Source organism: Platichthys flesus, chromosome 9 (genome assembly GCF_949316205.1).
Source record: "Platichthys flesus chromosome 9, fPlaFle2.1, whole genome shotgun sequence".
In the NCBI taxonomy this organism is placed as follows: Eukaryota; Metazoa; Chordata; class Actinopteri; order Pleuronectiformes; family Pleuronectidae; genus Platichthys; species Platichthys flesus.
In genome coordinates this window covers 17,892,707-17,916,353 of record NC_084953.1, presented here as the reverse complement: position 1 = coordinate 17,916,353, position 23,647 = coordinate 17,892,707, and the positions used below count along the sequence as shown (strand labels likewise).

Sequence of the window (23,647 nt, the reverse complement as noted above, 5' to 3'; positions counted from 1 at the left end):
AAGGACGACAAAGACAATCCACACAGCCCATGAAGCGTGTCACTTTTGTCAAAACTGTCAAGGCTCTGTGAAGCAGCTCAGGTTCTGTTATCTCCTCTAAGCTACTTAGAAAATAGGGGGGAGGATCACACTGGTTGGTGCGAAAGATGGAGGAAAGGAGGGAGAACAGTGTTGATTAACTCGAGAAGAGAATAGTGTGATCAGAGTAATTCCCTCCTTGTTTCAGGGATATTTTCCATCTTGAACCCACAACACATTCTTTGTTTGAAATGTGTTTCCTGTAGAGCCAAAGGGACATGAACTTAACAGAAATAGCAGCAGCTGTCAAAAAGAATACGATTTCAGTTTAAGAGATGACAAGGGAAAAAAGGAGACAATACAAACAGAAAGCTCTATCTTTACTCTTAAAACAATCACTCAATACTTAGTCCCTGTATCAGTAGGTTCTTGAATCTAAATTAAAGTACGGGACCTGAAGCCCTTTTTAATGCTGTAATATAAACATGTTTACTGCAGGCACAGGTTTTAAGAAAGGGAAATGTGTGGGAGTTTATGTCCCTTCATTAATTTAACTGACATGTCAATAACGTGCTGTGTTGACCTGATTTTCCGTGTGTGGAGAGCAGATATAAGAATAGAGAGAAAAAGTCAAAAGTGGTGCTGTGAGGATCATGCATATGTATGTATGCTTCTCAGCCTGTGTCGGTGCTTTGACTGTAACACACACTGTAGTTGTCTGTCTTTGATTCTAACATCTTGAAAGTAAAGTTGTCTGTGTTGATGTCGGCAGCTGAACAATGAGCTGCGGAGGACCATGTGCTTGAAAGCTTCAAAACAAGCTAGTAGATTGACCTTGAGCTAAGATATTTTTAATCCTCTAATGTTTCTATAAATCAATGAATGAACTGTCACCTGCAGAGCTGTGTAGTGTAGATTAACGGTGCACGTTTGCGGTGCTTGAGATAAATCTGTGAATAATGAGATGTGACTTGTCCTAGCAGGAAAATGAGTTTTTGATGGGTAATTTTGTTGGGTGGCAGTGAGCCAGACATGCAGAACAGACTGGTCCACTGAAGTCATTGATTTTATTAGTTTTAACTTTATTAGAGAATAAAACATGGTTCACTTGGAGAAAACTTGTTAGACATGTTTACATTTTTGTGGACTTTAGTTGAAGCTTAAACTGGTCACACTTCACTGTGTGATTGTCTGAATTACATGCAGGACAGTTTCAGAAAACAAGAACAAAGAGATAAAAACCATGTAAATGGAGATTGTCCTCAATTCAGCAACACATGCACAGCAATACCAAATGCAATACAAGTATTTGTTTGTGTTGTGAGTATTTGGTTGTATTATATTTAGTTGTGGTTACTTGATTGTACGTCACTGCTTATCTAGAATTTTGTGTACACCAAAGGAAGGATTAGAGACACTAAGACAGAGATATTTGACTTTTTTATCTGAACATCATCGGCGGCGTATAAACCTCGAGGGTGTTGTTTATTTTGGGCTATATTTTATTCTCTCATATCTGTGAACAAATGTTCATTCCAGCTGTGGTGAAGGAAAATATAATTCATTACTGTATCTCACCACATAGCCATCAAACTGACAGGCTGTATGGTGGCTCATTAATCACTTTATTCTGCTGCAGGATTCAGGCTTCAGCAACTGGTTCTAATGATCAAAAGGAAAGAACAACCTCGAGCTTAGATTTCTCCTTCTTCTTTTGTGAGCTTCCTGCCTTTATTATAATTTTTCTATAGACTTGTAGAGAGACAGGAAAAGCAGGAGAGAGGGAGAGAGGGTGACATGCAGCCGGGTACAAGACAAAATTAAGAGAAGTGGGTGGAGGCTACAGTTTATATCCTTCTCAGCCGTGGTAAATGAGGAGCCAGGGTTATCTCACTTTGAGGCCAGCCAACCTGCTACTGAGTGAAGCTCCTTATTGTGGGTTTGAAAACTCACATTCCTACCTCATCAACTTAGTTGATATATATATGAATTTATGCTCACAAGCAACGCTAGGCTAGCCATTAGCGTAGGATAGTTGCAAGTATATTTACAGGTTGCTCAAAAAAAACCATTCAAATATAGCTATTTCACAGCAAAAGCTCTTTTATAACTGGTCACATGACTTGAGCTGCATTTTTCTGTCCTGAAGGGCTTGGTTCATATCGTATCCACACTATGATTTATTAAACTAATAAGTGAAACAAGTTTGACTTCATCACTATATTGTCTAACATATAAATGGTTTCATTACAGAAGTGGCAGGCATGTTATATTCTAATACCTTGGACGACTGGTTGCCTAACACTAATATTAGTCACATTAAAGAATATATACAAACCATGTTCTTTGTGATCTTCTCAGATGGCATGGCATTTAAAACACAAAAATATGTTAATAAAATTACTGCCAGGAAAATATTTTTACGGAATTTACCCACATTTCTCAGTGTTCACTTGTCTATTACATGTTTTACTGTTTAATCAGCCCTTCTACTATCATGGAGATCCTTCAGAGAAAAATCTTCTCTGCATTAAACCAGCAACCAAGATACAGCTACTGCAACAACAAGCCATTAGAGACAGAACTCTTGGTTGTTATCTGTACTCCATCATTGTCACAATGACACAACAGTGGCATCATTCTTTTTCAGTGAGACCGCATGCAGTCAGGAGGCCAAGTTTCCACGTATATTTATGAGCTAGCTTAGGTTTGCTAGTGGATGGCATTTGAATGCTCAGGGTTAGCCTAGCATTGCTAATGATAATCAAAGTCTGTTACATATCTATTGTGGAGGTTGTGGAGTTATGAAAAGAATGTTACTTTTCCACCACCGGCTGACTCTGTGCCGTCCGCAGTAGGTGCTTGAGGCAGCCTCCTGTTTGATGGGATTCAGCTTTTACATGTAGTAGTATGTACGCTGGTACTAACACAATTGAATGAGTTCTACTACTAAGTAAGAACTTTACAAAGATAAGGATTCAGTGGAGTTGAAGTGCTAATGCAGAGATGTGCACAATATCTTTTCCCTCTTTCTCCCTCTCTCTCCCTCTCTCTCATAAATATTAACCACTGACTCACAGTAGAAATACAAGCCATTAATAATGCAGCTCCCCAAAATGCATCTTCCCAAATAATTGCAGCTATGAGCCAGGTCCTGGAGACAGGATCGCTGCAGCTGTGGTGCCACTGCCTCATTTTGACTAAATCGTGATTTCACATGGAGAGCAGCAGCCGAGCAGAGGATACTGGTGAATATGCCTCTCTGGCTCTAGCAACAAGAGGCCTAGAATAAGCTCAGCTGTGGGTGTGAAATGCAACACAGCGATTATGACACACTGTATATTTCCTACAGCTTAATTTGTCTGTGTTGTGTTGGTTAAATTGTGATTGTGTATATGCTGTCGCAGGCAATAAACCTTTTTGCTTTTAGCTATGATTAATATTATAAAATATCAGATTTGCCGCTGTTCAGTGACATAATCAACACCACACTAAAGTAGCACCGGAAAAAAGCAATTAAACACTCCTGAGAGAAGAAGGCTGTAGGAACTTGCAAAACTAATCAGCAAAAGAAAAGTATTTTTCTGTTAAACTGGCGGCGTAAATGTCGAAGTTTATGCCAATAGCCTCCCAAAACCAATACGGTTTATCGATGTCAATAAAAAATACCAAACAAATTGATCGCAACAGATGATTACAAAAATACGTGTGTAATTCATGCAGTTAAGAGACATTGGTCACAACTTATTGATCCAAAGCTACAACATTGATTGCTTTCCAATGATGTTAATGCACACATCCACCTATCAGATAAACAGACCCTGGACAATATGCCTCTTTTGACCCCTAACCCCTGATCTATGAACCGCTTTTCATAAGTAATGACCCGTTAAACCCCATCTGGTCTTTGTACGCATGAACGTGGAACACAAAGAGCTTTTAAAATAGGACTAGGTCATGAGTCAATGAGCTCTGTCATTGTTTATGTGGCATCTTGTTTTCAGTGTCTACACCTCAAAGAGGTTTCACTCAAGTAAACATCACATATTTAATAGGAATAACTGGATGACCCTACTGATCTGTTACAAAAGGCCTTGAAAACAGAAACTGGAGCTAAACATTGAAAATAAGATGTGTTACTAGAAGGTAGCTGCCAAAAGAAAACACAAGCCTTGGCAGCCAAAAATGTAAGCCAGGAGTTTTAAACGCCCACGTTGCACCAGTGTGGCTCCTGTATGTACTTTAATATTTACAATATCATTCAACCCACGATGCTTTGGCCAGAGCCCAGAATCAATGTGCCAGGCTGAACGCTGTCAACAACAACTTTTGCAACCAACTGTGATGTTTTCAAACTCATTCGAATCCTGTGGGGTACGTGTCGAAAGCACATGTTCCTTCAGAGTAAGAAAATTACTTTCAGATTTTTCGCCATGTACCACGTCTACCTTCTCTTTTCTTTATTTTTCTGTCCTCCCTCATCCACAGCAGCATGAGCCGCTGCTCCACCCCTGACTGAGCCCACCGCTCCGCTGGGGCCCATGTGTCCTTAAGTGTCTGTCTGTGTCTCTTGCTCTCTCTCTCTCACACACACACCTGAGACAGTACAATTTTCTGACAGCCACATTCTCCCATCACACAGCTGAGTGGAAGAGAGAGATGCCAACTACTCTTGGGGCAGAAGGTGAAAAAACACACACACACACACACACACACACACACACACACACACACACACACACAGTTGAGCATACAGCTTATATTGAACAGCCTCTGTCACAACTGAGTGACTTGCAGCATATGGATATTCCCAGATCACTTTCAGTCAAGCAGCTGGATCCACTACTGGATCTGACAGGTAAGCTGCTCTTGACTTTTGTGATTTGATCCAGACTCCAACTGAAAAACTCCCCGGTGTTCCCCTCCTGAATCCACTGCACAGAAGTGTGCAAAAGCTAAAAGGTTATTTAGCATACACACTCTCTTTCCCTTATGACACAGTGACACAGCATGCATGTGCAGCCGCTGACCTCGGAGGCTTCCCTGGCTCAGACCTGACCTGGCAGTGACTCACCGATCTCGCAGCTCTCCCCAGAGAAGCCCTGAGGGCAGTAGCAGCTATAGCCGTCGCCTTCCTGCAGGCAGCTCCCTCCGTGGAGACAGGGGTTGGTCTGGCACGGGTTATTCTCCTCTGAAAAATAGAGAGAGGGACTTGTGAGTTATTTACTACAGAGAAGGAGCATTACGAAAGTGAGGACAAACCACGACAAGGCCATGAGTCGGCATTATAACCGTCTGGTGATCGTCCCTGCCTCTATGACTTTCTGCACGGTGACAGATTGGCTGTTGTTGCCACTGTCGTGCCCACTTTTTATTATGTCTGCTGCTCGCCGGGAAAAGTACAACGTGCAGAGTCGACCCCCTCCTGCCTTTCGTCCCAGGTCCCACACATGAGCACTAGGTCCCTAAACATTTCCTGATCATCTCCCAGTCGTACATACTGGTAATTTTATGGTACATAAGTGCGTCGCAGAGGATAATAAACAGATTTTCCGTTGCTGTGCTATAACTCCACGCCTGTCCCTGGGATATGTTTTGGCGGATGAATGGCGGATATTAAGAAGATTAAGTCGTAATTATTGTCGTAATATTTTTAGATGGAGCAGTGGGAGGAGAACATGACAAGGATGGTAAGAGCGCAAAGCGGGCCTCAAGATTCCCTTTTTTCTGTGCCATGACGGACTGGCGAGATTAAGTGTCTTTTTATTATCGAATACTGATGGGATTGCAGCCCTTGACACAATCTGTCAGGCCATATTACAATCTGCATCGTCCCCATAATAACAACAAGACTCACTTAATCATGTATGAGTGCAGAGATGCTGTGCAGAACACAGAGTGCAGCTCCTCTGAAAGTCTGGGAAAACTGTCATTTTATGTGTGTGTGTGTGTGAGGGTTTATGTTTGTGTGCAAGCATGTGTGTGTGTGTTTGTGTGCGTGTGTGTGTGTGTTTGTATTTCTGGATGCTGGTCTGAATCATTGCATGCTGGTGAGATATAATATGAGCGTGTGTTCAATTTCCTGTGAAGCAGGGTGATAGACTCCCGTCGCTGCTGTTGATACACTGGGCAGGGGAGATGATGGAAGGGGTACCTCGGAAAATACGTAAGAGGGATTCGTTGAATGAGAAAAACCATTAGAGACGAGCTCATTCCTTAACTCAACAGCGGAGAGGGGAGGAAAATACTGTACGTGATATGAAAACATATATTGCTTAAAGGTTAATGATATACTAATGGAGATAAGATCCGAGAATGCTGAGCAGCGCGTGACATGTAAAATAAAAACTGCACACAGAATATGGTCAAGCTGAGCGCCTGGTTGGGTTTGCTAATGTCAGGTAATGGAGGAGAACAAATGGAGGGAAGTAAGAGGTGAAGCAAAGGATCTATCCATCCATCAGAGGTGAATGTTGGCTGATAAGTATTAAGGGCTTGTTCACACCTGCAAATTTACACCATGGTCCAAACCAAGGTTCATGTCTTTGTTATGGTCAGTTTTAGTGTCATATTGTAATACTAGGAGTACACTAAAGAATATACACACATAGTTGTTGTCATCACCTTTGTGGGCTGCTGTTGCCAGTTAGGCAAGTAGTGCTCTATGAAACAGTATGAAAATGTATGAAACAGTTCATGACTTTATCTTGACACAAGTTCGTCTCATGTGAAGAATTCTAACAATCCTGTGCAACTGAGCAGTTGTTTTCCTAGAGGCCATTTAGGCTTCTGCTTCTTTTCCCCCTTGTATTGTTAAATGCTGTCTCAACTTCCTGTGATTGGTCTGAAAGTCAGAGTGAAAGTTCCAAAGTGTTTTTCAAGCCGAAAAAAACTGGAACAAACCGACTGTTTTGGTCAAGTCAGAAGGTCCAGAAGCAGCTACTGGATTAAATATGTGTCTCTGTTGCATTCAGGTAGTAAAACAACATTTTAAGCAGGCGTTTTTTTAATGACACCAAATACCCTCATGCACATCAATTTGTGTGCTTTAAACTGAGTAAAAAAAAAAAAGAACTCACTAACATCAGCCGGCTATTTACTGTGAAGTGAACCTCACACTGACCCCTGCCAGGTATCAGAGCATCACTACAACTGTAACTTAACCCAAGTTTACCCCCAGCCATGGGAAGAAAGTTTAATCTCCCTCTATTTGAGGGAAGAGAACACACTTATATTTTGTGCTCCACTGTGTTGACCTCAGTCCACAGGTAGCCATGTTGTGCTTTGTTTTCTGAGTACCTTGTTGTGAAGCCTCAGTTCAAAGAATCCTTAGTGCTTTAAATTATGATCACGATTTTAATGTTTCCAACACTATATGATTTGACTGCCATGTTTATCATAATTACTGGCTGCAAAATATTAAAGCATACAAACAATGGTTTTGCTGTCGCCACATTGTCAAAACATTGGATATGTGTTGTACTTTTCTGTCACATTGAGTGTGGGTGGTTAAAAACCCGTCATCGACAGTGTGTTTTCCTGAGGGAAAATAGGTGGGTAGAGAGATTATCAGCAAACTAGGATTAGACTCACTTAGGGTAACAAATCTAAAGTTTTTTAGAATAACCTTTTCAAAGTGGCTTGTGTATCACTTTTCTATAAAAATTCTCTATAAATTCTTCTATAAAAAAGTACCTTCAATTCCAATTGGTCACTTTCAGGTGAAGTGAACCCAGCAACTGTTGGAAAAGCTGAAAATTGCTTTGAAACTAGTTAATGCAGAGTAATGTATGTCCTGGTTCAGTAGCATGCATTATGGCTCTATCCCAGATTCCAGGTGTTTGCCCTTGAAACTGGTTGTGTTAAAAAACCTAAGGCAAAACAGACAGGGGATTAGTATTATCCCCATATAAGGTTTTCAAAAACACTGCATGCAAAGCAGCTTGGAAAGCGCATGAAGATTCAAAAGAAAAAGAATTGGTGTAAACAGTAACCCGAGGCAGAAATTAAACCAAATACCCAAAGCAGAGCTGTCCAGTTTTAGACGCATGATTAAGCAAAACAACACAGAAGAAGACTCCTAAGAAAAATAACAGAGAAAGAAATCACGATTCTACTAATAATGACCATCCAATGCACCTTTTTTAAATCAGACATTTTGGCAGGTTAAGAGAGGGACATGCCAGGTGCTGTTACAACATTATGACTGCATTCCATTTAAGTGAGCTACCACCATGGGGCTAGCACTGTCCATGCTGGCTCTCTGTCTGACCATGGACTCAACGATTATCCACTTCCTCCCACTATCCAGAATATTGAGCCAAAATGTCTCAAGCTGCTCTCAGACATGCACTAAACTCTGCAGTGCCTCAGAATAATCTCCAGAGGAGTGAACGCTATTGTCCGAGTGAGACGCTCTTCATAGAAACATACATCCCTCGTATAATATCCGTAGAATTCCAGGAGAAGTCGATGTGTTTAAAAACCACAACAATAGAACAACAACCTGTTTCTCCAACTGGACATTGTGGACCATTTTACGTCATCTGACCAGAGTATGAAACTGCCTGTCTGACGTCCGAATATCTCTGCATGTGCTCAGGGTTTTAAATCAGAGCCAAATAAACGTCTCACACTGGGTCTCAGGTGGCCGTGTGTCTGCTGCAGTGGAAAATGCAGCGATGCACACAGTGTAACTGACAGCTGAGGACTGGGTCATTAAGTAGCCTCAGTGAAGAGCACTTCCAGAGCCAAAAGGTGACGTTATGATGACTGTCAGAGTCAATCACGGCACTGACAGTAAAACTGCAGCTCAGCTTCTGTTAACGTCAGCATTACTGTTGAACATTTCAACATTTCTCTGTCATCATGAAAAGGACACCATAAAATCCACAGGTTTTAAGTAGATGTTATTACCAACTGATTGGATAACTGGAGAAAAAGCCAGCGAGTGAAAGCTCTGTTTATTTGTATGTGTGGGCATGCATGTGTTAAGTCTTGAAGACCTGAAATGTGAATTCCTATCGGTCCAGTTATTCTGACATAATCAACCATTTCTGGCAAAATTGCCTTAATAATGAGATAGAGAGGACTTTTCCTCAGTTACCATCCACCAGCACTGATGAATGTTGTCTGCAGTAATACAGACAAAGCACTGAGCTGCAGCAGAATAGGACATTGATCCAATCTGCAGACAATTAGAAACAACTTATTACACCCAAATGACACTGTGTTCTTCACCATCGGTCTGCATCCTGCACACTTAGCAGAAACATCATACGTACAGAAAACAGGAGAGACTGAGCGGTTATGGATTGTGCGACCACAGCAACATCTCAGTACAGGAAAATGTTCTGCATGAATCAGCCTTTCACATATTACTTAAAATGAGATGTGCAAGGATATAGTTTCAATGGATGTTATTCACAACAGCAGCAAAATCTCCAAAGTCTTCAAGCGAGGGGGAGTGTTAGCATTCAGATGGCAGGTTGTGCATTTTGACTTCCCCTGTGGAAGTCACATATATCTGTTTACAGCACATCAACAACGCCGTCAGTCCTTATCACCAAGAGCTCTCCAATCTCATTTTCTTTCCGAGCTGACATCTTCCTGGGGTGATTCGATCCCAGACGCTGTTGCTTAATGTTGGAGCAACAAGTAAGTATATGCTTTTAATCTACTGGATCAACGGGTGATATTATTAGCGTTGCTTCAGTGTCCGGTGTGAACAGCCAAGCGCCGGCTCGATAGGGATTAGCGCGGCGCGGTGCTTTGGCGTCGCCTCCACGTTCTCTGTTCCTCTTTCAATATGAATGCGCTGTCGATGTCTTCTAAAACAGACTCAATGGCAGCATCTACACATCTCTGCTCTCCAGCGGCAGGAACGTTTGTTGAAAACGGATTTCAACCTAAGCGCTCTTTGATGACGTGGTTGATTATGTTATCGTTGATCATCTGTCCATCATCATATAAAGCCCGCCCTGACAATCAGATTGGTCCGGTCACTTTCGAACTGGGCATAATTTCTCCCCAACGGAGCGACTCCAGAAGGAACTTCCCGACATCAAATGTTGTGGGCGGGGCTAAGTTCGTCTGGCATCCAGGCTAATGAATGTGAGTGTGAATGGGTGAAAGGCAATTACCTGTACTGTCAAGCGTTTCGAGACTCGAGACTAGTATAGCGCTTTATAAATACAGACCATTCTATGTGTATGTCACCTATTTTCACTTCTGAGATATTTGTAGTGTTTTTGTTTTTAATCAGTTCTGTGTCGGTTGCTTGTTAGAAACATCATCAAAGTGCCCAATCCCTGGCGACATGGGGTCCTTCAGACACCGTCCAGAGTTTCCTCCTGCAAATGACTCGGATATTTGTTTTCTCACGTTCACTTCCGTCAGATGATTTCAGGACAATATCCGGAGTTCAGTGTATGTGTGAAAGCAGCTCGTTTGTGCGTATAGGTGTGTGTACATGAGAACAGAACAAAAAACTGAATAATGGAGGGAAAACCCTTGGTCCTTGGGGAATAGGAAAGGACAGGATACAAATTAAAATTTAGAAGCACAAGTACAAGAGGAGGAGATGCACTGGGAACGAGAGAGGAAATGTCAGGAAGGTTGGGACAGAAAGTCACACAGGGAGCTATCATACATTTCCTCCTCTCGTAATGCTCGCTGCTAGCTTATGATTAATTACACCCCGGTCTTAAAATAGGTTGGCTCTTCCATCTCAACTCTGTGTCTTCCTTTTCCTGTGTGGAAGATAGAGGGAAGAAGAGGAAGCATGAGAGAGGAGGGAGACAATTTGAGTAGGAACATAAACACAACACAGCGACAGGCAGGGATAAATTTAAAGCTCGCACAGGTTCAGATCTCAGGGCTGAGGTTTGTGTTGTGACAGTAATTCACACTCGGAAAGTGGATAAGTTTAAGTCTTCGTAACAGATGCTGTGACTTCTTCTTCCCGCGCCGGGAAGAATATCTTGAAATATGTTCTTGTGTGTGACATTTTCTTACTCTGTGAGGTCATCTCACGTTTTTTTCTACGCCTGTGAGGAGAGAGATTACGATGGCGTTTGTGGCATATTTGGGAAATCTACTCCCCAATGTCAATGACCGCATACACCCTGGATTTAGAAAGGACGATGAAAGAGGATTGCGATAGTGGGAAATGTTTTGAAGTCTGTAGCTGAGTGGTTCGCAAATTCATCCAAGTGCGAGTCTGCAGAAAAAATTGTGCTGAGAGAAACTGCACAAACAAACGTGTGAACACACAAGCACATTCAGGAGAGCTGCACACGCACTCACATTGACTGTAGATACACCTGCTTATCACCCGCTGTGTGGCTGTGCTTAGACTCACTGAACCTTGTAATAGCTTTGCTGAGACAGATCATGCCTCAGCCTGTTCAAGTGTTCCTTCTCTCTGGGCGTGATAAGCCATCACCTGGGCCCGGCAAGAGCTGTCCCGTTAAAATTTAATGCTACAGTACATCCCTGAAAGATACCGAGGCACACGGAACAGTAAGAGCCATGTGGGTGGCTGCGCTAAACGGCTTGAATACAGTCATCGTCATCTCTCTAATGCCTGTATGAGTCTGTATAAGGTGAAATATTCATATTGTCACTGGCACGAGGGCTAGAGTGAACGCATGTTTGATGCATTAAGTGTTGATGTGGAGCAAGAGAAAACATACATTATGGATCCGTGAAAGTGGCCCTGACAACGCTGAGTGTCACCTAACTCAGGTTCAACGACACAGCGCCTGCATCGGGAGCAAAAGTAAATGAGGACTTTTCTGCGTAAAACTCAAAGTCGCTTTTAAATACAACAAAGTACATGCGATGTTTGGCCGCTCTCTAATACATTTGGAATCTGGAAGCCTTGCTGCAGCCAAATCCAACAAAGGAGAGAAATAAATGCCCAAAATAGAAGGTCAATCTGTAGAGCACACAATACATATTTCACTAGTTCCCCTTTTTTTTTTCATTGTGTAAAGTAGCTGATCTGTCTTTTAAGGATTATGTGTTTTGGAATTTTTGCTCTCATTACATAGATAATATACCATCATACATACACACATAACTATATAATGAGGTCCTAATGAGGCCAAATGTTATTTCTGAGGCCCTAGTTAAGGTTCGGGAAATATTTGACTTGTTGTGGTTAGGCTGTCCACAAGGAATGAATTTGATGCAAAGTCTTAGAAAGGATAGTGGCACAAACGTGTGTGTGTGTGTGTTTGTGAGTGTGCGTGTGTGTGTGTGTGTGTGTGTGTGTGCGATGATTACAGACCGAGGGGAAATAGAAAAACCCATTTCTGCTCTAATATTCTTTTCTAGCACAGCAGAGATGCAGACCCTAATATAGTCTCAGATTACTTCACGTGATCGATTTACAGAAGTGAGCTACATGAGGGCGGATAGGGAGGCCAAGAATGTGGAGGAAGAAAAGAGGAGGAATGTAAACAGACAGAGGTTTGATTTACCTGCTGATGGAGGAAAGTGTAGCTGATACAACACTGTGAAAATGTTGATGCAAAACAATAAGTGATTAAATGAGTCTGGACATGTGGTTGTAAAAAGGCCAGACAACTACAACACTATAAATCAAAGGGGTCACATACAGTATAAAGTCAGTTGTTGTACAGAATAATAAAGAACATTTTATTTGATCTCTCAGCAAAGGGGGATCAGATGGATAGGACAGTAGTAAAGTTGTGAAAGGGGGGAAGGACAGAGAGTGGGAGAAGACGTTCATGAATGATCGTGGGTCCCAATCAAACCCAGGCCTTGGTTGGGGCGGCAGCTCTACCAGCCGAGGGCTCAGTTTGACCAGTGGAGAGGCTGCAGACACCACCCTGCATCCCTTAGGGACTGGGCTCATGTCTTGGAGGGAAGGTTGTAGATGAAGCAGGTGGAGAGATGTGATTACTGGAGTGAGTTTGAGGAGAGCAACCTCGGAAAAACTAGGATTGATGAACACTGCAGGGGAGGGGGCAGCTATTTCCGTCTGTCTGCTCGATCTGTCAGCATATAAGCAAACCGTGTGTTTGTGTGTGTGTGTGTGTGTGTCCAAGGGTGAAAACAACACTTGATGGATGTATACTGCATTCTGTAATGTGTAACAGTTTCACATGTAATCCGATGATAGCATAAAACATTTTATAGACGGTTTAAGCTGCAATTAAAACTGGATCTCTCAAAGGCCAACGACGACCTTGCCAGAACGCAAAACCGTTCCAAGTATTTATTTATTTAAATAGTAATATTATCTATTCCCAGTCTAATCTTCATGTTGTAAATCATGGGCCCTATACGGCCTATGAAGCAGTTTTAATCAGCGTACAAGATTATTCAAACGCAGACATGAAAAAAGCAACTCACAAATACAAAATAAGTATCTCATAACAGCAATAACTTCTCCTGTGATAAAAGAAATATAATATAAAATAATGACTAACAAACCCATTAGGTTGGTCCTTGGAGTGAGTTGTATTCCTAGTTTGTGGAGAGGCAGTGATAAAAAAATATGAACACACTCTAGAGCTTCATTACAACTCGAAACGTGATGAGTTAAGAGATGAGTTAGTCTACAGCTCTTTGACACAGTTTGAAGGCGAAATACTAAATTAACAAATGGTCGGACTGAGTTTAACACGGTCATGAAAATAACTGACTTTGTTTTAATCTTGATTCAAGTTGGTTTAGTTGTATGTCACCATGTCACGCATCAAGAGAAACAACATGCAGTTTCCAGAATGCTCAAGAATGTAATGACAACTGTCGATTACAGCGTGAAATTCAGAAAAATGCAGAGGGTGTGATTGAGAGGTGTCTCGTCTGAGTCATGCAAATATTCTCACACAGTTTTACAGACAAAGGAAAAACCACTCATGGAGATGAGGATAAAACCTCTCGTAGAAGTCAGTGATAACACGGCCATATGTGGCTGTGTGATTTAGCCTCCATGGTACCAATTAATTCTTACAGCTGACGTGAACCATTTGAAGTGTAATTAAAGCTCCGGCAAGTGCAACTGGAACAAGGTCCCAGTGTGCACGTTCCAGCATAAACAAAGAGCCTGAAATGACAGCTCACAGTTTGGTTGTTCTTTTTAATAGTGTGGCCAAGACTCTGGAAACTGTCCGACTCAAACCTGACGAACCGGCTGCGTCGTCACTACCATCTGACATCAGACGCCTCAACAAAGTGAAGCAGTCATTGCACTGAAGAGGTCAGTGTGATATATGTGTTGAGTACATTAGCATTGGCCTTTAATTCTGTTCTAAACATTTTAAAGACTCCACCTCTGGTGTAAATCCGGTGAATGTAAGAGATGGAGTTGTGGATATGCAGGAAAAAAAGAAGCCTGACTAAATTAGAATAGACTTTTGCAATAACAATGTACGAAAATACAATTGTAAAAAATTCACGGAGACAATTTTAGCACAGCGTCTCTAATTCTATTTCCATGCAGAGCCCCCGTCATTTTAAATTGAAACTTCCAATTTTCAACTTCACCTCTTTTCAACTGCGTAAAGTGTGTTCCTCCTCTCTGCACAAGCAAACACAAACAGGCATGCATGTGCGCTCACACACACAAACTTACACAAACTAGGAAAAAGCATGACACTTGCAATTAGCCACAGAGCCAGAGGCCTGAGACAGCAGAAAGCAGCTGATGTGCTCTTAGTGAGCACCTCGTGGACCCGGCGTCACACTGAATCAGCCTGGCGAGGACCAGGGAAGAGCGGCACGCCAGCAATTCAATACAACCCAATTCAGTGGGCCAGCATGGCGAGGCTGACGAAGGAAATAGAGGGTCTATTGTTACAAGAGCGGCACTTGTGGCGTCTCCATTCGTCCTAAATAAATTTCATTATCTGAGCTGTCAGAGTAGCAGCAAAATAATCCATCCTGGCTTATCATCACAAACACATTCTATCCACTACGAGTGATTTTCCTCTCTTCTCTTCAGTGTGTCTTTGCACCAGTTTCCAGGGCTTTGTGAAATGAGAATATTGAATCAACCGCATTTCACTTTTTTTACCCAACAATATTTTAGACACAGTCAACCGAGTGGAGGAAAAAAAGAGAAGCGTGTAACCGCCAGTGTCAGTGATGGGTTATAAATTATTCATATTGTAACTTTCATGATTACTGCAAAGAACATGCGGTGTTACACATCAAGCGCAATCATGCATGTACTGTTATAGTGCCATCTAATTAAATGACAGATGTTGAAAAAATGGTTTTAACTATTGTTTGACTATTTGGACTTTTACATTTCACAAAATGATTTGTAAATAGCACAGATTAACAGCTGTGGTCTGTCGGTGTTCTGTGCAGCAAGTATGCAGGAAGTACAGGAGGCTATTGCAACATAAAGGAGCTCAATACAAATTGAGTCGTGGAAGCGGGGGTGTTGGGAGTCCACTTATAATTGAATACTTGGATACAATAAATCCATCAAACGGCAAAAGGTAAGGCCTATACAGTTTCTGCTTGAAAATTTCAAACTGCTTAATGAACCAATGGAGTTTATCAGGGTGTCAAAAAATGACATTTTTTAAAACCTTTCTGAGACCATTAGGAATGAAATGGAAGATATGAAGTACAACAGATATGAAGGAATATCAGAGTCCTAGAATTACTAAGACTTTCCTATAATTGAAGGTAAATTGATGTAGAGCCGAGTAGAATAACCTTTGAAATGTCACGTTATCTCACAAACTACAGGCACAGACGGAAGGTCTATATTCTTACCAGCAACCAAGCAGAGTGTACTGAGATAAATTCTGACAGGGATGATTGTAGACTCAGTTATCAGCTGCACGTTGTTCTTGTTTGTAGTTTGATTACACCGTGCTAATATCTGTATTCTTGACAAAGATGTAAAACCCACAGAGACATGACAAACTATCCATGCCTCCAAACTCAATCAACAAGAAACCTCATTTAGAAGCGTGACTGAAGTAAATGATCGTTAGAATAGTTAAGATGTACCTAAAAATATTCAAGACCTAGAACATAATAATTTTACTTCATAAAAAATATTTTTATAAAGTATCTGGGGGTAACAAGCAGAGTATTATATTAATATTATAAGGATTCAAAAGTTGAATATATTACATAGAGAAAAGCGCACAAGTGGATGAAATTTAAATCCAATTCTTCAGTATAATTCACTGTCATTACGACAGTGGATCATAGCTTTGGCTCAAATCTGATGATGACTTGACCAACTTTACAGAATAGCTAATGTAGGATCACTGTGTTTCTCCAAAATACCAGGCATCATTATGGAAAACAAGCTAACCAGACTTTTATCCGCACCAATATAAATTCAGCCAACAGAGGTAGATCATTTTGCAGTGCTGGATGTTTGTTGTTCTGCCATGCTGCAGCTCACAGACACTATTTCCCTGCTCGGAGAAGCTGCTTTGCTCTTGTCTTCATCATGTCCCACTGTGATTGGCACAGCTGCTTAAAAGGGATGAGAGCAATAATGTGACAGGCTGAGACCGCGGTGATCAATCACCAACCTCGGAGCCAGTATTCAGAAAAACAACAAGTGTGCTTGGATCAGCCTTCACCGACCCTGCTCATGCCATCTGACGTGTTGTGCGGGGAGTTCCTAATTTATCACAATATTAATATGCTCCAAACCAGAAAGAAAGAGAGGGACAGCACACACAGACACACACATTCCTTTGCACGACCGTATTTGATTGCTATTGAGAGAACAGTGTCCATCTAAATTTTCACATACTCCCCTCTCTCCTAGCAATACCCAAGGCCAGGTTATTGATAAAGGGAAAACTACCTGTAAACTATAACGTCCAGGCTCAGGGAATCTTATTCCAATGTCCCAGAGAGAGAGAGAGAGGCTCTTCTCTAAATTAGAGCAGAAGCGAGACATAGGGACACAACATGATGTAGATCCAGGGGGGCAAAAACATTTACTTAGGCCATTTTCATCATGACGTGCAGATAAAGTCCAGAGAATTGGGTCCAGACTTAACCTGCAGTTTGCTTTTCACACTTGCACTACACAGACACTTTCACAACAGCAACAAATCCTCATTATTATTCAGGTGAGGCAGGAAGTGACGTATTAACTCGATTGCTGCAATCACATCATTTTCTTGACAACACACAGACACCGTCGTCAGCTCTTATCACCATAAAATCTCAGGACATTTTCATCTAAGTCTTCTGTGTGGGGTCGCCCAGTGTGTTCCCGCATCGGATTTTCATGTATTCATGTGGACTTGATACTTGGGGCCCAGGCGGAGAAAGTCTGCAGATAATCCGCAGGCTCTCTGTCTCTGTCTATAGCTGTTTTCATAGAAAGTGACAGTGGGGGATGCAAGGTGGGCAGGAAAGGAGACTTGAGGGGTGGCAGTTTCTCATGTTTCACTGCTAACGTTGATATTGTTTCATCCAGGGTCCCTGACGTACATCAAGCTTGCAATAAACCCTTCAGCGTGAGACATAAGCTGCTGCTGAGTTCTCCTTCACCCGCTCACAGACAATCATCACAGACCGAACACTGCCCCTGTCAGAAGGACGTCTGTGACCAGGCCAGTTGCCCAACATACCTTCATGCAATCATCACAATGTGCAAAGAAACCCTTTCCCTTTAAAAATCTCATCAGACTCTGTAATTTACACCTACATAATCACCACCTGTACCCATTTATAAACCCTCCTCCTCTTGAGACTTCTATGAATACCTCCCCCCCTGCTGGGACAGATGGGTGTGTCTGACATGACCTACATGAAGAGACCTCCTCAACCCCTTCCACCCGCTGTGGGCTGGCTGCTGCGTGATGCCGGGAGCCAAATGCCCCTGCCGTCGCTCCGATCTACCGGTGAGAGTCAGACAGGCAACCTGGCTGCTCGGAGGAAAAAAACAAAAAAACAGCTGGGCGCACTCATCCTCTCGGCTGCCACTCCTGTGTAGCTTGAAAGTACCTCAATTTGAAATCGTGCATTTCGCTGTTAACCTTGATGGCAGGCGGCTCCATTTTCATCAGCGCGTGGCGGCATGTGTGCCTGGCGGAGTCGCTGACAGATGTATGAGTGTCAGACTGACTGCAAATGGAGAATGAAAATGCAAGAGTAACATCTTTCCTCCGTTGGATGTGCTACAGGCATAATAGAGCCCCTCTTTTTACTGTCTGCTGAGCAGTTTCACATCCTAATAAATCTACATCCCGATTAATCTTATTTAAGGGGTGATAAAAGTTAACGGATCTGAAAGGCAGCACGGCTGTTTACTGAGTTCCTCTTACATCTTCGTCCTCCAATAGGTCACACAGATAGAAAAGTGAAATGTTCTTTCAGCAAAAGGAATCTGTTTCCCTGGCGTTTATTCTGATAAAGCAGGAATGCTGAATGCAGGAACAGTTACACAAACAACACATTGGTCCCTTCCGATCTGAAACAGCCACACAAAGACTCCACACAGAGGATTATATTCCCTGTGACAGCTCCCTGCCACGCTTGTTCTATCCCTCCCGTCATCTCCCCACCGGTGGCACACAGAGGTGATGCTGTTCGCTGCTCTATGAAACGTTATGCAGCCTCCGGGGCCCTAAGGCTGTACTTGACAATAAAAAGTCACAGATAGGATGCATCTGGGAAGAAATAGAAAAAAAAAAAAAAAAAAGAAAGAACGCTGAGGGAATCACTGAGTGTGTTTTTAATGGGGTGACATATGGCTCAACAGAGGTCTCCTCTTATCTATTTTTAAGAGGCAGCTAAATTAAAACGACTACAATAAAATCAGAGGAAATGAGGGCGGCTGAATGCTCCAACTAGCAGTTGATGTTTTCATCTAACATGGGGCTAAATGTTTCACTTTTACAACTTCTATTCCTCGTCGAGTGTGTCTGTTTGACTGTGTCGTGTCAAAAATGCCAGAGGAACAAATGCTAAGGCTGAGGCTGAATGATCACCAGGTTTTGTTGTGACAGCAAAGATAATAAAGCATTTTCATGATGCCATAAAAAAAGTACCTGTTTAAGACAGCTTTTCACATGTTGGTTCAGGACGCACTGCACAACACTAAACTCACATTTCGATGCCGCATTAACTTTACAAATGTTGCTGTTTGTTTCAATGACTTTTGCGAGTGTAAATCGATACTTTTCCATCCCCAAAATGTCAAGGAACAGATATTTGATTTGAGCTAAGTAGCAAGTATTTGCCTTTCATATCAGCCCTCTCGCTAATGTTCAATGACCTTTCCAATGTCAGTACTCAACTTTTTTCTATTGACGGACATGCATCATAAGCTGCTGAGCTCACAATCATGTGTAAGAAAATCTCCTGATGCTCGATAAATGCTCGGAGATGAAATTTAACATATACAATTTTGTTATGACTTTCTGTGCTCTCCTCAGTGTTGTGTCTTAATCTCTTCATCAATATTCTTTTCAACTGTTTTCATAATGCTTAGTTTTAGTTATATATTAGTTTTATATTATATATATATATTAGTATTACTAATCTTAGTGTTTATGAAGTGTCACTGTGTGTGTTATCTCACAGCAACCTTTTAAAAAGAATTACGATGCAAGTTAGGATGTCATTAGGGAAGGCAATGAAATCCTGGGAGCAAGTGATAATTGTGAATGTTGTGTTTTTCTTTTTTGTATAATTCCTTAAAAACTGCAGGGAACTCGATTCACTATAAACCAATCTTTGCGGAAAGTGACTTATCTGTAACAGTTCAGGGTTATAGTCATCCTGAAGAAACACAAGCACATACACACACAAGCACGTACACACACGTACACACAAACACACACACACACACACACACACACAAACACACACAACCCTGCCTCCATCACTTGTAACTTAGTAATGTTTCCAGTGACCATACATATTTAACTCAGCATGAGGATGAAACAGCTTGTGTTATCCTGATTTGTTATATAATGATGTCAGTATGAATGTTGTCAGTGTGATGTGTTTTGCAGTAGTTTGTCAATCACTTTTGTTTTGTGTTGCACTACACCATTATACGCAGGATGAAAACATGAACACCTACTTTCATGCATGACACAAGGGTATGTGTGTGTTGTGTCTTTAGGAGTAATCTGATCTCTATGAGTTTGTGTCACACACACATACACGTCTGCATGTTGACAACCAGACACAGCACAGTGGTTTTAGTGATGTGCGGCTCAACGTTTTGAATGTGCTGTTGCTATGATCAGTGACACATGTGAGGAACTTCAGGGATTGGTCAGATGTGTGAAGAAAGTTGTGGTAAATGTGCAAGGTCACTGCGAAGGTCAGGAGGATCGGTTGAGTTCTCATTTAGTGTTTCGAGCTCAACATCCTGGAGGGACTGGATTCCTCACCACCTTCTACTTCGGCTCATTTTCACCGCACCGGCTGCTTGGTTATTTCCCTGGTTAACAGGATACAAGGAGCCTCTGCTCAGTCAGCACAGAGCCATGTGTAACACAGCTTCAACCCACACAGCGATGGAGCCCAGTGTCCCTCAAGGCTTTTCTCTAACAAATCCCATTCATTTAATAAGCAGCAGCCAATAGCACAGGATTAGATTCAGCAGCAGGGTTTGATATGGAAAAATGGTCAAATTACACCATGAAAAGAAAGAAAGAATGGAAAGTTGGAGATGAGAAGCAGATAGGGAGGGGACAGATTAGGAATTAAAAGGAGGGGACAAGGATCCTGCTGCGGCTGAGGATCCTACAGGGGACGGATGCGCTAAGACGGCAATTGACCGCCTTGTGTTGTTCCGCATTGGAGTTCAAGAGGCTATGAAAACATTGTGCCACGGAGTCTCATAACAGTGACCAGAGGAGTAATAAAAGACATAAAGTCGGGGAGATGGCGAGGGAGCGAGGGAGACGGGGGGAACGAGCAAGTAGAAGAGAGAGACGGAGGAATAGAGGAGGGAAGAAATGACGGGCGACACAAGGAGGGAGAGGCAGGGAAATCAATGGACTTCTATATGCAGCGTTGAGGATGTGGCCCCTCACTGCTCCAGACAGCCCATCCAAGGACTCTGACAGCCGGCAGACAAACTGAATCTAACCACAGACCCACACTGATGATACGCCACCCCAGTGTAGGCCTGGGTCCATTTATCTCCTCACCCTCCACCCCGCACACACACACACACATAAGCACACACACACACACACACACACACACACTTCAACCTACTGTCTCTTCCCCTCCAAATTTAACACTCTCATTTGGTTGAGGGCTTGCTGCAGTGTTATTGATGTCGCAAGAGGTCTGATCCATCTTGAGTCACAGACGAGGCTTGAGTCGAGGTGTTTATAACTCAGAGTTATCCGGCAGCTCTGAGTTATAAACAGTATAAGAAGGACACTGGTCCTTTAGAGGCCGGACGGACAGCACTGTATCCCCCCGACTCGGTTTGCCTGCCAGTGCTCCAAAGACACTTATTTTTTGCAGTCTCAAACTTTAATAAATAATGTCGCTAGGATTATCCAATGTGGAAATGGCGATATGGGTAAAAAAATAAATATATAGAATGAAATGTGTTTACTTTCTCTCAATATTCATAGCTGGAGGATTAAGACATATTCTGTGTGTGTATGGGATTCAACATTTGGGATGGATTATCAAGGTTTACTTCTGAAGTGAGATTTCTTTGTTGCTGTTTCTTTGCATATATTCACTTTTTATGTGTGTGTGCGAACGTCCACCCATCTGTGTGGGTTTTTAGCTGGAGGCCAGAGTGACTGATGAATTGGAAAATCTGGATGAAGCATTAAAAAACCAGTGTCTAATCACTCTGATATATGGGCAAATAGGACGCAGGGACGCAGGGACACTGAGACGGTCCCGATTAAAGAAACGTAAAGAAAGGAGGAGAGGAGAGGGAGACGAGAGGAAGATGAGAGGAGGGGAGAGTACAAGGAAGGGCAAGGAAAGGAGGAAGAAGAAGAAAAGACGAGGAGGGACGGTGTGCTCTCTGGAGGCCCATGGGACTCTGTTAGTGAAGTCTCTGATCATCGATTAAAGAGGTTTATGTACTTCTACCCACACTTTGTGGAGGACACTCTCACCTCTCTTCCTCCAATCCCCTCCCCCTGTTCTTCCTCTCCTGTCCATCCTCCTGCCCTTTCCCTCCTCTCTGTCTCTATCTCTCGGCTGTAATGGGCAGACAACCCATTGCTGTAATTTTCCCTGTACTATACCTGACAACTACAAAAGGTCACACATAGGGAGGGGTCTTCTCCCTCTAATGACTCAACCAGAGCACGGCCCACTCACTCCATTCAAATGTCAGCAGATCAGAAATACTGATGAAAAAGGTGCCCTTGTCCTGTTTTCTTTGAGTGTTCTTATATGATAGAAACTTGTGTGCTTGAGCTGTAATTACAATTATTTTTTTTACATATAAATCAATCTCAAGGTCTTACATGTTCACTGACTGAAATATCTGGCTGAGGGTTTAAAGAAGGTCTTTAGAAAATGTAAAATATCCCGAACCATCTCAAGCAAACACAATGGACTTGTATGGAGGCGTTGCACTGTTATTGGTTTGCTGCTGTGTTTTCAATTAAAACCTCAATGTCCAGCAGAAGGTTCCTCAGAGAACGATGGACTACATTGAAGATGGTCACTGCTGGTGGAGCGTGCTTCTGATCGACAAAACAAGTCGATCATTGCAGTCCAGTGGTGAAAGTTCCGAGGAGAAGGTCTCTGATGCACACTCAGTGAGCAGGCAGGTAAATGCAAAGTAACACTATTCAACTGGAAGGACCTTCACAGTTTATGAAAACTATCAATCTGTACACTATAATAAAAAGGTTTTTTCGTACTTCTTTTTACATGAATTAAGTTACCGTAATAATGTTTTCTTTAACTGTATAGACAGACTAGAGCAGTGCTTGTTCTGAATATGTCTGGGATGTTTATTCGGCCTGTGGTGATGCTGGTTGCAGCTCTCTGAAACCTGCTGCAGCAAGTCCACCCAGCTGCAGGAATCAGTCCACACGACCCTGAATTGGCATGGACACCACCTCTGCTGCACAAAGGGCTGTTCGCCTGTTTGGCTTCAGCTCGACTCAGTACGCAGAGCCTCGCTGGTCATGCTGTCTATACAAAGTTTATCACGTCTCCAAATTTCAGCAAATTTGAGAATACACTTCCATTGGACCTTAACGATACATATTCCCAACGTGAAGCAGACAAGATGAGTGGATCTGGAGATGTGTGAGCCAGATGCAGACAGACGGATGTTCTTAAAACAGGTTGCTATCACGATTACTTGTCGCACAAAAGGCTTTACATAAATGCAACTAATGAGTTCCTACCTTCTCCATATTAAGAAAAGTTTTGGAAATCCACTCAACTGAGCAGGATGACTTACGATCTGAGTCATACCTTTTAAATATGTATTTTCAAAACCCAAGGAAATAGCACAAACACTGAACTGGGGACGAGTGTTAGTGTAGCAGAAACACACAATAATAAACATGGCTGTCTCCAAAGAGAGGCACATTCAACAGTAAGTAAACATATTTTGGTTGTTAAGATCACCAATTTAGATGAGTAAGTGACAAGTGGCCCTGGGTTTACAGCTTTTGTTATGTTA

General features: G+C 42.3%; 1 protein-coding gene across 1 annotated transcript in view; it reads right to left on the bottom strand.

The window, feature by feature from the left end:
- Positions 1 to 23,647, bottom strand: part of ncanb (neurocan b) — a 104,006-nt gene that overhangs the window by 59,690 nt on the left and 20,669 nt on the right. Inside the window, exon 9 of the mRNA XM_062395677.1 lies at positions 5,093 to 5,209. Coding sequence (XP_062251661.1) covers positions 5,093 to 5,209 — 117 coding nt within the window. The remainder of the gene's footprint in view (positions 1 to 5,092; positions 5,210 to 23,647) is intronic.